Source organism: Anopheles arabiensis, chromosome X (assembly GCF_016920715.1).
Source record: "Anopheles arabiensis isolate DONGOLA chromosome X, AaraD3, whole genome shotgun sequence".
NCBI classification, from domain to species: Eukaryota; Metazoa; Arthropoda; class Insecta; order Diptera; family Culicidae; genus Anopheles; species Anopheles arabiensis.
This window is the reverse complement of record NC_053519.1, coordinates 24917656-24935333: the sequence shown is the minus strand read 5'-3', so window position 1 is coordinate 24935333 and position 17678 is coordinate 24917656. Positions and strand designations below refer to the sequence as shown.

At 41.2% G+C, this 17678-nt stretch overlaps 1 protein-coding gene across 1 annotated transcript; it reads right to left on the bottom strand.

The window, feature by feature from the left end:
• Window positions 1-225: 225 nt before the first annotated feature.
• LOC120906235 lies at window positions 226-2406 on the bottom strand. Its single transcript, XM_040317749.1, has 3 exons — window positions 1796-2406; window positions 1588-1655; window positions 226-1475 (listed from the first exon to the last, which is right to left on the bottom strand). The coding sequence occupies exons 1-3, from the start codon at window positions 2404-2406 to the stop codon at window positions 226-228; spliced, it is 1929 nt and encodes a 642-aa protein (XP_040173683.1).
• Window positions 2407-17678: the final 15272 nt, after the last annotated feature.

Here is a 17678-nt window from a genome sequence, read left to right as displayed (position 1 = left end):
AAGGACAATTGGTCCGAGCTCGGGTTCCACCGCAATCCGAGCACACGTTCTCCATCATCCCCCGTAGAGGTTAAACTCTTCATACCGGGACTGGAGCTTTCGCCGCCCAGCCGATCCAAAACAACCGGATTGTTGGAAACTCAGTTTCGGAGTACGAACCCGCCGTTCGCGAAGATTCCCCTGACTTCTCTCGATACTCGACTGGCTTCTTCGAGTGTTCCGAAGCTATCCATAATCGTCGACATACGTGCCGGTCAAGATGCCACGTACGGCACGAGGATATTTCTCGGCATGTTCCCTGGCGTTCCGGTTTTTCACGTATCGAGCGGTGGCTGGGGAGCAGGCTGACCCAAAGGTAACGACGTCCACGAAATACGTTGCGATATCGTCAGCAGGATCTTCCCGCCACAGGAACCGCTGCGCATGCTTGTTTTCGTCGCACATGCGTATTTGCAGGAACATTTCTGTGACGTCAGCGCACACCGCTATCCCGTACATTCGAAATCGGAACAGCACCTCTGGCAAAGAAATTAACTCGTCTGGCCCCTTCAGCAACATGTCATTTAGGGACGTATCTTGTACCTTAGTAGCGGCGTCCCAGATGATGCGCACCTTCCCTGGCTTCTTCGGATTGGTAACCACTCCAAAGGGCAGGTACCAAATTCGCTTCGAATTACTCTCGGAAAGTTCAGCAGACGTCGCCTTGTGGGTGTAACCCTTTTCCATCATATCGGCTATGTGATGGTGCACCACGGTTTTCAGCTTAGGGTCACGTTCCATCCTTCTTTCCAGGCATTCGAGCCTGCGTCGCGCCATGCCCAAGCTCGAAGGAAGCTCCACGTTGTCTGTCTTCCACAACAGACCGCTTTCAAACCGATTACCAATCCGCACCGTCGTTGTTTCCAGGATCGTCAGTGCTCTTCGTTTATCTGGATCTGGCACGTCACTGGAGACAGTCCCGAGATACTCTAACTCATAAAACTTGCGTAAGGCCCCCTGGATGGTGGAGTTTTCGTCTGATGCTCCACACTTGCACATATGTAGCACCCTTCCGATTTGGCTTCCAGCAGTCTTCCCATACACGCACCATCCAAGCCGAGTCTTCACGGCAACCGGTTCCCCTGCAAGGCCTTCACGCGTCTTCAGCGGCACCGCCAATCGAAGGTTGTCCAGCCCGATCAACAACTGTGGCCGAGCATCACGGTACTCCGGCAATGGCAGCTGCTTAAGGTGGCCCCATCTCTCGTCATAAATCGTGAAAGTTTTTGGTGGGAGGCTAAGGCTGGTGACAGTCCGCACAGCTTTCAGGTAGAACCTTTTAGTCGACGTCACAGGTCCAATCTGCAAATCGATCATCATCGATGCCGGCTCGACCCTAGTCGTATCACCTGTCCACTTGATACATAGAGGTCGTCTTTCTCCCTTCACCCCTAACTGCTTTGCCAGGTCTTCGTCCATCAGCGTCATTGACGAGCCTTTGTCCAGGAACGCGAAGGTATTTATCATCACACCGGGTCCATACGCTGTTACTGGAACGATTCTAAAAAGCGCCGACATCGGATTCGACTGATGATAATTATTTATTACCTGGTGCGTCTGATTTCCACCGGTTCTCGGGAATTGCCGCCGTTCTCGGTCTGCAGTAGAAGGCGAGCCTATTGATGCATCCGGGTCGTGTAGAAGCGCGTGATGTCGGTATGCACAATCGTTGATTCCACAACGAGAGCGATTTTTGCACGATCGCCAATTGTGCTTCTCCATGCAGCTAAAGCACATCGATAGCTCACACGCTCACCTCCATCGATCCTTTACCGGCAGTCCTCGAAAATTAGTGTATGTCGACAATACATGTCCCGCGACGTTACAGGATACACACTGCCTTTCAGCCGCGCTGGACGTTGTCGCTCCATCTGGATCCACGTGCGCGTGAACGTAGCCCTTCGTAGGCCTTCCCTTGCTGGTCCCGCGCACTGAAGGAGAGTCAATCGTCGTCAGCCTCGCAGCGTCTTCGGCCAAATCCTCCATGTAGTCGCTGAATGTGGACAGATCCACTGATGTCATTCCGCGGATGTGGTGCGACCAACGTAACTGTTGATCCGTTGGTAACTTGCCGACCACCTCTTGCAGCAAGAGCGGGTTGGTGATATGCGCACGTTCACCAGCCGCAACCATATGGTCCACCATACACTGAACTGCTTCCCCATACTCGCCTAAACTATCCAGCTTGTCAGTTTGGGGTGCCGGAATCTTCCGCACCTTCTCGATGAATGTTTTAATTAAGTGTACCGGCCGCCCATACTTGGAACGTAGCTTCTCGATAACCTGCTGAACTACGTCCGGTAACACCAATCGACTCCGAACAGCTTCGACGACAGGTCCTTTCAGGCACTTTTGCAGGCGCAGCATATTCTCCCAATTTGAGTATCCACATCGCTTGGTAGTATAATCGTAGTGCGATATAAAAATCGGCCACTCAGCGGGATCACCGGAGAAAACTAGGAGCTCTTTGGAAACCATGTGCAGCGCAGCCTCTTGTCGTGGAGTTAGGTCTGGTTCCTCTTCTTCTTCTTCGCTGCGTTTCACTGTTCTCTTTTCAGTCTGAAAAGAGTTAAGTTGTGGTGAAATTGGAAAAGATTTATTTTCCCCAAACCCGAGAAGTGCCTCGTCCTCCTGCACGAACTTCAGCTGCAGTTCAAGCTTGTACGATTCTGCGTATTTTATTTCTTTCAGTGGAGCAAGTGATGGAATGTGTCCGAGCGTTCTGCTTTGATCAAGTGTATTTTCCAGAGTCCTCTTACAAACTAAAATTCGCTCATATTTATACTGTTCGCGCTGAGGTGTCGAACTCGATTGAGTGTTTCGTCGCGCAAATCAGGGATGTCCATCCCAAGATCACCACAGGACCCCCCACCAGTGACGGAGTCATGATTAAAAATTGAAGTGGACGCGTTTTTTGGGTTTGCATGGGATTTGTTGTTCAAAATCTTCTGTTACAAATGCTGGTTTAAGCCTGTCTATGGATACTGATTCGTTTTTATCTTTAATTTTGATGACAAAGAATTTTCTGCATTTGTGAATGATGTCATAAGGACCTTCATATGGTGGTTGTAACCCTGTCTTTACTCTGTCCACGCGGACATAAACCTGTTTGCAATCTTCCAAGTTTTTCGGGATATATGGCTTTGTATTGTCTTTCCATTTAGGAGATACTGGTTGTACGTGTTGGAATGCCTTTTTCAAATTTTGAATAAAATCAGAAATATCTTCTGTGGGATTTGTATTGGAAGATGTGAAAAACTCGAATGGTAATCGTAGGTTTTGGTCGTACACCATTTCCGCAGGAGTTCCTTTAAGGTCGTTTTTATATGATGTTCGTATACTGAGAAGAATTAGTGGTAAATATTTAATCCAGCGTACGGGGTCCTCGCAGGCTTTTATTGCTCCTTTCAAATGACGATGGAAACGTTCCACCATCCCATTAGCTTGCGGGTGGTACGCGGTAGTTTTTATGTGATGGGTTCCCAATAGTTGTGTAAGTTCTTTAAATAATCTAGATTCAAATTGCTTTCCTCGATCTGTTGTGATAGTAATAGGACAACCAAATCGTGAAATGTATAGTTATGTACACATGCGCTACGCGCTATGATACAGGTGCTGAGTAAGAAAACGGTCGCAAGCGAGCCATCGATGTTACTCCACGCGCGGAGTCAAGTTCCAACGGGAACTCCACTGGAAGCAGGTTCCCACGACCAGGTGTGGTGTCGTATGCTCAGACGGACCGAGGCAACATGATCATCATAAACGTGGACGACAACGTGACCGGCAAACCTGGCAGCACCGAAAACACCAGCCTAGCTAAATACCACCGAATCCAGAAGTTAGCTTTAGTCTTAGTTTAGCAGTTCGCAAATAAAGATCCCCAGTAATATTTTTTAAAACTTACTCCGGGTTATCATAAACATAATTGGCGCAGTCGGCTAGGCCCAATTCACGTTCAGTGACAAGTGTTCAAGTATAGTGCAGTGAAATAACGGAAATAAATCTGTGTATCGCCCGGACTTTGCTCCATCGCCCGATCCGTGGTTGACTCGTGACGATCGCGTGAATTTCATTATTTCATAAAGTGTAAGAACAAGTGCACGAACGGTTGGTTTCAACTATTTAGAATTGGAAGAGAACATTCGAACAAAAGCTAGCGGCAAGACTCCCCAGCCAGCGTTACTGGGTAAACTAATCAACGCAGGACAATCGCTGACCCAACCCGTGGACAACGAGCGACCAAGGAAGAAAAGGAAGGACAATCGCTGACCCAACCCGTGGACAACGAGCGACCAAAGAAGAAAAGGAAGGACAAAGCAAAGGACAGGTAACGGAAAACCCTAATTTCCCGACACGTGGATAAAAAGGTGAGTTACATCCTAAAGCATAAGTTCCCCACTCTTATAATAAAAAGGCGGTAGGCAACAAACAATTTTTATAATTGAATGCCAAAATATACCCCTTTCCCAAAAGTTCGTTCTTTGAAATTCACTAGGGACAAGAAAATTCCAGTGAAAATGGAACAAAATATACACGCATTGATTGAATCTATGCGCTCGTTAGAGGAACGCGTTAACACACTCCAAGCGGAAAATGATAGTTTACAACGCTTCCAACAACAACAACAGCCAACGACCTCGAGTCGCAGTGCTGACTATTTTCGTATCCCGGATCCAATTAGGGTCATTCCCGGATTCGACGGAAACAAAAACAGTTAATCGGTTGGTTAACAACAGTTAAAAAAACACTAGACCTCTTCAAAAACAATGTGGCACCAGAAATATTTAGTGTCTACGAACAGACCGTAATTAATAAGATAGAGGGCAAAGCACGTGATACTATTTGTGTGAACGGAAACCCTACTACTTTTGATGAAGTCGCAGATATTTTGCAGAACGTTTATGGCGATCGAAACAACATCGCAACGTATCAAACACAACTGTGGAACCTAAAACAAAACGAATCTTTGAGCCTTCACTATAGAAAAACAAAAGAAATTTTGATCAATATGAAATCAGTAGCAAGACAGAATACGGTATACGCTTCACATTGGGAGGCAATTAACCTGTTTTTAGAACAAGAATGCCTCGCTGCGTTCATAAATGGTCTGAGCAAAACATATTTTGGATATGCACAAACCGCACAACCAGAAGACTTGGAATCAGCTTACGCCTTTCTATGCAGATTCCAAAACGCCGAAAGAACTAAATCAAACACCAATAATGGGTTCGAAAAACATCCTAGTGTCGACAAAAATGTAAAAAGGGATAATAAATTTTCACAACCTAAACACCTTGAAAATAGACCATTCAATAACATGAAACCATCTTCAGATCGTACAAAAATTGTTCCCATGGATGTCGATCAATCCTTACGGTCCAATATGAGAAACAAAATTTTCTCGCATACAGCCGAAGAAGATGACGGAAAAACAATATCAGAAGAATCCGATTCAGACGAAGAAACCGATAATGAAGAAGATGTAAATTTTCAAATTACTGCAAACTTAAACCCACCGAGTTAAACGCAATTAACGGACTACCCTTTTACACAACAAAATTAAATGGCTCAAACATCAAACTTTTAGTAGACAGCGGAGCGAACAAAAACTTTTTAAATCCAGAATTAGTTCCACTAACTCAAAGAGTAAAATGCGAAACAATCACCATAAAAAATAAAAATGGTAAGTTCAAATCACAAGAATGCACATTCATAACTGTTCTAGATAAAAAAATAAAATTTTACCTTTTCAAATGTCACAATTATTTTGACGGAATACTCGGATATGAATCACTCTCCGATATGGAAACACTAATTGATACAAAAAATCATAAACCTATTCTACCCGATCGTACAATCGACTTAGAAATAAGAACATTAGAACCCCTTCAATTACATTAAATGCTAATAATTCTCAAATTATAAAGCTTCCTGTTTCTCAAACAAAAGGAAACATTTTTCTTCCAAAAGACATTCAAATAAAAGATGCAATAATTCCTTCAGGCGTTTATAAAGCAAAACAAGGATATGCTAAAGTTCTTGCCAGGAATTACGGCGACACATTAACATTTCATTGGACTAAACCAGCAAAAACATATGAATTAGACAAAATGATCGAAATAAATCACATGAGCACACACCCATATAATGATCATCCACAAAATTACATAGCAAATCTCGAAAATTTAATTCGCACCGATCATTTAAACAAAGAAGAAAAACATAAACTTTTCGAAATTCTTAAACAAAATCTAGGCATCATCCATCAAGAAAAAGAAAAACTTTCATGCACCACCGCTATTAGACATCGAATAAAAACTAAAGACGATATACCCATTCACACAAAAACTTATAGATACCCCAATATTCATAAAGCAGAAGTGAATAGGCAAATCGAAGAAATGATTGCTGACGGTATTATCCAACATTCTATATCCCCATGGATATCCCCAATCTGGATAGTCCCTAAAAAATCAGATGCAAGTGGAAAGGAGAAATGGCGCATCGTGGTTGACTATAGAAAATTGAATGAAAAAACGATCGATGATCGATACCCTATTCCCAATATAGAAGAAATTTTGGACAAGTTAGGTAGAAGCATGTACTTCACTACACTTGATTTAAAATCCGGCTTTCATCAAATTGAAGTTGATAAAAAGGATAGACCAAAAACAGCTTTTAGCACAGAAAAAGGACACTTCGAGTTTATACGAATGCCCTTTGGCTTGAAAAACGCACCTGCTACTTTTCAACGAGCCATGAATAATATTTTAGGTGACCTTGTAGGAAGAAACTGTCTCGTATATCTAGATGATATTATTATTTTTGGTAAATCACTCCAACAACATTTGGACAATTTGAATAAAGTGTTGAAAAAATTAATTGAATCAAATTTAAAGGTTCAATTAGACAAATGTGAATTTTTAAGAAAAGAGTGTGAATTCTTAGGACACATCGTAACTCAAGATGGCATCAAACCCAATCCAAACAAAATAGAAAAAATATTGCATTGGCCCATACCAAAAACAACAACCCACATTAAAGGCTTCTTAGGAATCCTTGGTTATTACAGAAAATTCATAAAAGATTTTTCAAAACTGACCAAACCTCTCACAAAATGTCTTAAGAAAGGTTCTAAAATAACACATAATGACGAATTTATAAATTGTTTCAATGATTGTAAACAAATGCTCACTACTGATCCAATTTTAAAATATCCTGATTTTAGCAGAAAATTCATTTTAGAAACAGACGCAAGTGACTTCGCCCTTGGCGCTGTACTTTCACAAAAATTCGAAGATGGTAAGGAACACCCAATCGCTTACGCTTCTAGAACGCTTAACGAAACAGAGTGCAACTATTCAGCTACCGAAAAGAGCTACTCGCCATTGTTTGGGCAACAAAGCATTTCCGACCGTACATTTTCGGAACAGTTTTTGAAATAAGAACTGACCACAAACCTCTTGTTTGGCTAAGACAGAAAAATGATTTAAATAGAAGACTTCTTCATTGGAAACTGGCCTTGGAAGAATTCGAATTTGAAATTAAGTATAAAAAGGTACTCTTAATGGAAATGCAGATGCACTATCCCGCATAACGGAAAACCCTGCTTTAACATCCGAATTAAATGCAAATACTGCCTCTAACAATACTGACACTATGACGCAACACTCAGCAGATACTAATGATGACGAATTCATCCCAGCAACTGAAAAACCACTAAATGAATTTAGAAATCAAATAATACTAGAAGAAAATAATAATGATTCTCGAGAAGCAATTACACTTTTCGGAAATTATCATAGAATAACAATAAAAACGCCTCTTTTGGACCAGCTATGTTGATCAACATAATCAAAGAATATGCATCTCCCAAATGTGTTACTGGCATTTGTTGCAGCGAAAAAATCTTACAAAACTTACAAATTATCTACAAAAACTATTTCTCTCGCGCAAAATCGATCAAACTATTTTGGACAAAAACAATTTTAGAAGATGTAACTGATGAAATTGACCAAGATTTGATTATTGAACGACAACATAATGCAAACCATAGAGGAATTATTGAGACCAAACTACATATTGCTAGAAAATATTATTTTCCAAACATGAAAACTAAAATTACTAAATTTATTAACATTTGCAAAATATGTCAAAAGCTAAATATGAAAGACGCCCATATAAACAAAAATATCAAATTACTGCCACTCCTAAAAACCTTTGGAAATCGTTCATATGGACATCTTTATAATTAGTGATAAACATTTTCTAACCCTTTGCGATAAGTTCTCAAGACTAACCATGGCGATTCCTTTACAATCAAGAAACGCTATACATATACTAAAAGCACTAAATCAATTCTTCGCTAACGTTGGAAGACCTTGTTTGCTTGTGATGGACCAAGAATGTTCGTTTAAATCCACCACAATCAAACAATTTCTTGAAGAAAATAATATAGAATCTCATTATACAAGTGTTGGTCAATCCTCTTCAAATGGAACAATTGAAATTGTCCATAGAACAATAAGAGAATTGCACAACATAATCTCACTACGAGATTCTACAAAAAATTTATCAACTACTTCAAAAATTAATTTGGCAGTCTCAATTTACAATGATTCTATACACTCTCAAACAAACATATCCCCTAAAGAACTATTTTTCGGCTTCAAAAACGAAGATCCTATCCCTGAGGACCTTCAAGAAAGAATTAAACAAAAAGAGGAACTTTATAGAGTGTATGCCACAAAACAAAAAGAAAAAAAAATCCAAATACATAGAAAAATTAAACAAAACACGAGAAGAACCAGAACTATTCAAAGACAATGACACGATCTTCGAAAGGAAAAGAAATAATTTAAAACACGAAGAAAGGTATCGCGAAACGAAAGTTTTCGATAACCTAGTTACAAATATTTTAGACCGAAATGGAAGAAAAATTCATAAATCAAAATTGAAAAGGAAACGAAAAACCTAACATACCATTTAAATTCTTTCTCATCCTTACAGAAATCACAGCTGAATATTATAAAAACTAAAAATGAAATTTGGAATGATTCTTTTCCTCATAATAGTTTGGACTAATTCAAAACTTATAACAGCAACAATTTACAGAGAAATTCCTAGAGAAGATAGAATAGTCGCAATAAAAATAGGAACGGCCAAAATAAAAATTGGATATCATAGAGTAATACATACAATAAATCTGGAAAAAATAGAAACTAACCTTAACTATATTCAGAATTTAGCCAATAATATTAGCCTAACCAATCATCTTAAGGACACCTTAGACTATAAAATCCTATCAGCTTATAAGAAATTAGAAAATATAAGACCTAGAAAACAAAAGAGAGGCATAATAAATGGTTTAGGAACAATTATAAAAATAATCGCAGGAAATCCAGATCAAGAAGATTTGAACATAATTAACAGCAACCTAGAACATTTAGAACATTCAGAAAACAAAATCATATCCAACATTAACGCTCAAGTTAGAATTAATTCCGAAATAGAAAAATCAGTGAACAAAATTACACAAACTCTTAAAAAATCGAAAATCAAATGAATAATCAGATAAAAGTCGTAAAAACTGAAATAGAACAAGTAAATCTTATCCTGAACATTGATAACATTGTACAACTGCTAGAAGACATAGAAGAACAGATTAGCTTTGCTCGTTCTAACATAATAAACAAAAATATTCTATCGTCAAACGAAACGGAATATATATGGCAAACATTAAAAGATCAGAAAATATTTCTAAACTTTAAAGAGGAAATTTCACAATATGTTTCATGCATAGTTACAGCAATAGGTAAAAAATATTTCTAGTAGTAAAAATACCGATAGTAGAGCGAAAAGATTATGACCTCTTACGAATAGAAACTCTAAACGTAAACAACACCCGAGTAGAGACGGATGTAAAATTTGTAGCCAAACATAAAAACACCATTTTCAATGTTAACGAGGAGTGCACGATTTGCAACAACCCACAACCGCTAAACGACAAGTGTATCTCAAATATCATCAGAAATCATCCATCTAAATGTACCACCACCACGAGCTCCGAGCATACGATAATACGAGAAATGAAACCAGGAGTCATTCTAATCGATACCACCCTTGGAGTGCCAGTCATTGATTCATGTTCAAACAGCCAAATAATAGCAGTACCCACACTAATTGAAACCGGCAATTGCACCGTAAAAATCTTAAATAGCACATTTACTGCGCATATTGATGTGTTAGACCAAGAAGACTACTTCCTACCCTTAACTGGCAGCAAAACAGAAATAACTCTTAACAAGCCAAGTATACAAGATCTGCACACAATGCATATTAGTAACATACATCAACTCCATACAATAACACTCCGCTTACGCACGCATACAATTGCAGGAGGGATATTAATTGTTGTTCTAACAGGCTTTCTTATAACTGCATTTTGCATCTACAAACACAAAACCAAACATGCAGAGAAGAAAATGTCTACCGAAGCTATTCACAACATCATCCCACTGCAAACGTCGGTAAGTCGATCGAGGACGCTCGACGTTTAAGGAGGGAGGAGTTATGTACACATGCGCTACGCGCTATGATACAGGTGCTGAGTAAGAAAACGGTCGCAAGCGAGCCATCGATGTTACTCCACGCGCGGAGTCAAGTTCCAACGGGAACTCCACTGGAAGCAGGTTCCCACGACCAGGTGTGGTGTCGTATGCTCAGACGGACCGAGGCAACATGATCATCATAAACGTGGACGACAACGTGACCGGCAAACCTGGCAGCACCGAAAACACCAGCCTAGCTAAATACCACCGAATCCAGAAGTTAGCTTTAGTCTTAGTTTAGCAGTTCGCAAATAAAGATCCCCAGTAATATTTTTTAAAACTTACTCCGGGTTATCATAAACATAATTGTATTGTTCAACAAATACCTTTGCTATGGTTGTTGCCGCAATATCTTTTATGGGAAAACATTCAGGCCAACGGGTAAAGCGATCCACAATAGTGAGTAAATATTGTTTTTCCTCTGAAGGAGGCAAAGGACCGACAATATCCATATGGATGTGATCGAATCGGCCTTTCGGTATTGGAATAGTGTCAAGGGTAGAACGAGTGTGACGAACCACTTTTGATTTTGGACAATTGTTGCAAGCTTTGGTCCAATTTGCAACATCTCCGTTCATAGAAGGCCAGAAAAATCTTTCAGAAACTAATTTTCTTGATGCTCGAATACCGGGATGTGATAGTTTATGAATATTTTCAAATGTGGCTTTTCTTAAAAGTTCAGGGACATATATTCTGTTTTTGCCAGTGGATGTTTCGTAGAATAATTCTGTGTCAGCTGTTTTGATTTTTCGTAGCTGAAATTTTGAACTATCATTCTGATCAGAACTTTTAAGTAGTATTTCAAGTTGTTTATCACTTTTTTGGTGTTCTTGGAACGTGCTTTTGGTGATATCGGTTATTGAGTTTGCCTCACCGATCCTTGATATACTGTCACCGGAAATGTATTGAACGTCGGCGGTAAATTGAGATATGAAATCAAGATGCCTATTCTGTGGAGGAGATTTTTCTGCTTAGGATGTCTGTTGTTAAAGGTTTGTGGTCAGTGAAAACTGTAAAAGACCTACCTTCGAGGAAATATCAAAAATGTTTTATGCCAAGAACTATTGCCAATAATTCCCTGTCAAAAGTGGAATACCTTTGCTCTGTGGGTGTCATTGTTTTTGAAAAGAAAGCTAATGGTTCCCACTGTCCATTGTTGTGTTGCTGTAGGACCGCACCCACTGCAAAATTAGATGCGTCTGTTGTGAGTGAATATACCGCGTTTGGTTTAGGGTGAGCTAGCATTGTAGCATTGCTAAGATCATGCTTCACTTGCTGAAGCGCTTGCTCACATTCTGCAGACCAGATGAATTGTGGTTTAGTTTTTTTGTTGCTTAGTTCAGCTATTAAATTGTGTAATGGTTTGAGTTTATCAGAAACTTTTGGTAGAAAACGATGGTAATAGTTGATCATTCCTACTATTCGTTGCACTTGTTTCAAATTGTTAGGCGTTGGAAATGATTGTATTACCTGTACTTTTTCTGCACAAGGCGTAATTCCTTCGGCTGAGATGGTATGGCTCAAAAATTCTATTGACGGAACTCCCAAAACGCATTTAGAAAGTTTGACCTTGATGTCGTGTTTGGCTAGACGTTTGAATACCTCATGGAAATGTGAGGTGTGCTCTTCTTGTGATTTGCTAGCTATTAGAATGTCGTCAATATATACGAAAATAAAGTTGAGATCTTGAAAAATATTGTTCATGAACCGTTGGAAAGTTTGATTTGCGTTTCTAAGACCAAACGGCATTCTAAGAAATTCAACCAGTCCAAATGGGGTTGTTATGGCGGTTTTGTATACATCTTCCTGGGCAACAGGGATTACATGGTACGCACGAGTGATGTCTAATTTCGAAAAATATGTACAGCCATTTAAATTCATCGTGAAATCTTGAACGTGTGGCACTGGGTATCTATCGGGCACAGTAATTGCATTAAAAAATCGATAGTCACCGCATGGCCTCCAATCTTGGTCCGATTTTGGAACCATGTGAAGTGGCGATGAAGCGGAAGAGGAAGACACACGGCAAATTCCTAATTCCAGCATGTGCTGGAATTCTGCCTGTGCTATTTTCTGCTTCTGAGGATCTAAACGCCGTGGTTTTGAAAACGGCAAAGTGCCTTTTGTTTCTATTTGATGAACAACTGTATGATGAACAGGGTTATTGTAATTTGGAGGTTCTGTCAATGAAGGATATTGTTTTTCAATGTTACCAAATATGTTAGATTCTATTACAAATTGCTTTGGAGTGGGAGTATCTACTAAAGCAATTTTAGCTTTTGTTGTTAAGCTGGTCATTGGATCGATCAAGCGACGAGACTTGAGATCGACAAGTAGTTCATGCTTCTTTAAAAAATCTGCTCCAATGATTGGGCGATTGACCGATGCTATTGTAAAAGTGTGGTTAAATACTCTCCGAAGTCCAAGGCTTACTTGAAGTAAGTTGTGTTGTTGTGTTGGCACTACCATTTGCTGCTTCTAGCACTTGTTGTTCGGGTTTTTCAACTCGCCCCACCAAATTGTTTGGAATGACGGACACGTCAGCTCCGGTATCTATCAAAAATGTGTATTTACTTAAATCGTCATGAATAAAAAGACGAGGAGAGGAGCCTGATAATACTCTAGGGTAGTCCGTCAATACCGTCGAGTTTATTAGTTTTTTGATGTGGATGGATTCTGTGATGCCAATTGGTTATCTTTGAATTTACACGGTGGAATGCAATTGTTTGCCGCTGCTCCGTATCGGAAATGATACCAACAATTTTCATATTTTCTCGCGTTCGACGGTGTTCGCGATCGGCTGCCGCCTTGTCCCCGGTTGCGACTGCGCTGTCGTCCTCGTGTATTATTTTGTGAAGCAAGCGACAAATTTTTACCATCTCCCTTAATTCCCCGATTTCTTTACGAAGCAGTTCATTCTCGCTTGGGCCATTGTATTGTTGTTGTTTATGATCATTTCTGTTGACTGAAAAATACTACCCGATTGTGTGACCTCCCAAAGTCTGTCTGCAATTCGGAGAAGTTCGTTTACGTCACGCGTGTCAATTGCGATTAACGATACTTCTATTGTTTTAGGAAGTCGTGCAAGCCAAAGTTTTCGTACGAGTTCTAAAGAAAGGTTTTCAGAATTGCCAGCGAGTTGGACCATGTATCTGTAAAAGTCGGATGGACTTCTGTCCCCTATTTCAACGTGGTAAAGCAATTGTGATAATTTTTGTTCCTCACTGATTGTGAGGCGTTCTATTAGCTGTTTTTTTAGCGTTGTGTAGGGCAGATCTTCCGCGGGTTTTGTTATTAAATCCATGACCTTTCGAAGAATTTCCTTTGGAAGTGTGCTGACCAAATACGAATACCGAGTTCTTCCTTGTGTAATTCCGGCTATCTCAAATTCAGCCTCGGCTGCAGCAAACCAGGCAGCCGGGGAATCATCCCAAAAGCATGGAAGTTTTGCGGAAACCTTTTCTATGGAGCGAGGGGGGATTTTTGGTGTTGTAGCTGGAATCTCGATGGGCTCTGAGCTCTTCATCGGCGTACGGGATAATGTTTGTTCTGGTTGAAACTTTTTTCTTTGTAATCAGGCTATTGTTACTAAACGTATGTTCGATCTGAACCTATACTCCGAATTTCCAAACGAAATTGAACGCAAAACGAAACAAAGAAGAAAAAAAAATAGCGATAACAATGAAACGCGCTCACCGATTTTGCCTGTTAACGTCGATTCGCTGAATTCTGTTCTTCATCAAAGAACACTCGCAGAAGACAATGGATCAACGCTGGTGCGTGCCGATGAGTCGATGCTGCTGCGGAGAGGGGGTGCGAAGGGGGGCGCACGGGAACACGGCTTCCGATGCGCTGCTGCGTGCGCCACGGGAAGAATACTGCGATGATTGTCTCCTTCTCTCTCACTCGTTCTGTCGTTGATGTAGTCACCCGTAAGGTTTGTTTAGGTGGTTGCAATTTTGTGATGTGACACGAAACTCACGATGGGATGAAATTTGCGTTTGCTGCAACTGATGACTGCATCGATGAAAATTTCCTCACTTTTGCAGTATGTTGTCCGTGAAAAATCTCGACACCCGGTGGATACTTGGGTGGAAAAGGGACATTAATGGGAAACACTGTTGCTTTTTTACACTTTTGGTGTATGATGATCGCGGTGCAAAAGTGTCTTCACAGGTAAAATCAGTTAAATGATTTTTTTAAAGAACCGCTCTCTGATGAACTCGTGTCACTGCACTCACTATGTAACATTAAGTAGTGCTATACACGCGAACGCTTTGTGGCAACGTTTGAATAGACGTATCGTCACACGCATACACACACAATAACAGTAAATCCTTTACGCACTCTACCACGCACAGCTTTGCGCATCGATTCGGAAAAGTCACGAACGATTGCGGCGCGTTATATTCTGCACCGTTGCGTTTGTGCACTCACGGGTAGACGTTATGCGCACGGTGGCTGTTTGGATGACCGTTGTAGCGAGATCCTTCCTTCTAATGGTTTGAAGGCTGTTAGTGTGGATCTTTGAATGGACACTGGCACAAGCAATAGACACTGCACAAAAGTAGCTTGCCGAACTCACGTGATAGTCAAAGCATTCTAGTTTGCTATCTTTCGGCGTTTCGCACTAGTGCACTTGAATGTCACTGGAGTCAAACAAAAACGTAATGTATGTGCTCCGTTATACTCGACCGTTTTATTACTTGCGCACTGAAATTTCGCCGAACTCAGAACGTTTGTGTCGAGCTCCAGGCGATCACGTCGGGGTCACCAATGTACGATTCTGCGTATTTTATTTCTTTCAGTGGAGCAAGTGATGGAATGTGTCCGAGCGTTCTGCTTTGATCAAGTGTATTTTCCAGAGTCCTCTTACAAACTAAAATTCGCTCATATTTATACTGTTCGCGCTGAGGTGTCGAACTCGATTGAGTGTTTCGTCGCGCAAATCAGGGATGTCAAACCCAAGATCACCACAAGCTCCATGCGCCGTTCCTCGACCTCCTGTCGCCGCTTCAGCACGGCGAGTTGACGTGCCACGTCATCACTTGCCGCATCCAGGTTGAGGTTAGGACACGATCCCCTGTGCACGAGGTTCGATGAGCCAGACGTTTTACCTCCGTCGGCCTCATTGAGCGATGAAAGCGGCCGCCTCTTTGGTGTCATGACCGGGCGCACCCCGCCTTCCGTGGCGGCATCCTGGTTGAGGTTATGTACGGGTCCCCCTGCCACGTGGGTCGATGTTCCTGGCGCTATCTTGTCGTTGGCCTCATCGAGCGATAAAAGCGGCCGCCTCTGTGGGTTTGTAATCAGGCGCGCCCCGCCATCCGTCCCTACTTCCAAACTAAGGTAACGAACGAGATCCCCATCCACGTGTTTCGAAGTTCCTTCTTTGGGCTCCTTATTGCCCTCACGTGGCGATGATTTCTCTCTCAGCGTCTTCCTGGCACACTCCTCGCACAACCACGCACATTTCTCCACGGCTTCTACGGATGTCGTTATACCGGCACACGAGAAATGCCACCACGCATCACATTCATCGCACTGCACGTACAAAGTGTCGTCAACCTGGTTACCGCAAGCCTTGCAACCACGTGCTTTCTTCGGTCCCATTGTTCTTCACTATTACACTTAACGCACTGAAGAACCCTTTTTTGTAGGCAAAATAATGTAAGCACTAGGAGGCGCGTAGTAGGCGTTTGTGAGTTCAGCTTTTACAATGTCTTTATTTTCACCCAAAGATTAACGAAAATTGAACTATATGTACTTAAGCAAATCTATACAGCCAAGCAAAGTAAGAAAAAAAGATAAACTACAAAAAAGGTTCGCCTATCGCTCTCTGCCAACTCGTTCCCTGCTCGCACACTTGCCGAATGCTCTTGCATGTCCCGAACCCGAACCTCTTCCCTTTCGGCCTCTCGAGCACTCACCCACACACACGTGTGGGTGTTCATCGCGTTCCGGCCACGATCGGGTTCGCCCGATCATTTCTACTCTCGCTGCACATTTCGCCTGGTTTGGTAGATAGTTGCAGGGCTCGCCTAAGTTCTTTTCGTAACAGATAGTGAATCTTTGAATAAGTGTTCCCGAAATCCGTTTGATTTGAAATTAAGCGCGATTTCATCTCCGATCGATCGTTAAAATTCGGGTGATTTGCGGTGCCGCCGTCCTGTAAACAAGTGCTCATAACGGAGTCTTTTGTCTACGATCATTGACTCCAGAACAAAAAAAAGAGGTATTTCTCATTGAAATTAAATTTGTGCGCATTAGATAGACGCCAAATCTTGAAGCATAACTGCACTACAAGATAGACGATTTTTGCGTTTCGATTCACACGAGCACATTTTTGAGTTAACCTCAAAACAAAAGAGCAAAATATTTCACGTTTGGAAAAGATATTGCACTGTATTATAAAGACGCAAAATCCCTACACAAAACCAAAATACTTTACACACAGCCTCTGTGAGTTTGTTTTGCTTTCTACTTCGATACTTCGGTGTGCAATTTATATGAGTGACTTTCATAAAGCTTTATTTGCCAGGCGTGATCCAGTGAGTGATAGCGAATACAGTGACAGTGTTGACTCAATTGATTCGGGTAATTTAGTACATATACCGATAGCTAATTTAGATATAAAACTAGGAACAATGTCACTCGAAGAATCGCAATTGCAAACACCAGTGGTAGAAAATGTGTTAAACAATTTGATAACACAGATAAACACGTTAAATCAGAATATACAACAAATATCTGTGAAACAGCAATCGTATGAAGCTACACTGCAAAGGTTGACGAACCCCGAAAACACGTTTTTGCTAAGCACTGTTACAATACATGTTTCCTCGCTTTCCGTTACCGACGATGTTTTTCGGATCCCTGATCCAATTAAATCGATACCATCCTATGATGGGAATCGTAAACAGTTACAGTCGTGGATAGCAGTAGTAGAGAACACGCTTAAGATTTTTGAAAATTTAGTGAGCCCACAGGTGTACAGTATGTATGTGCAATCAATATTGAATAAAATAA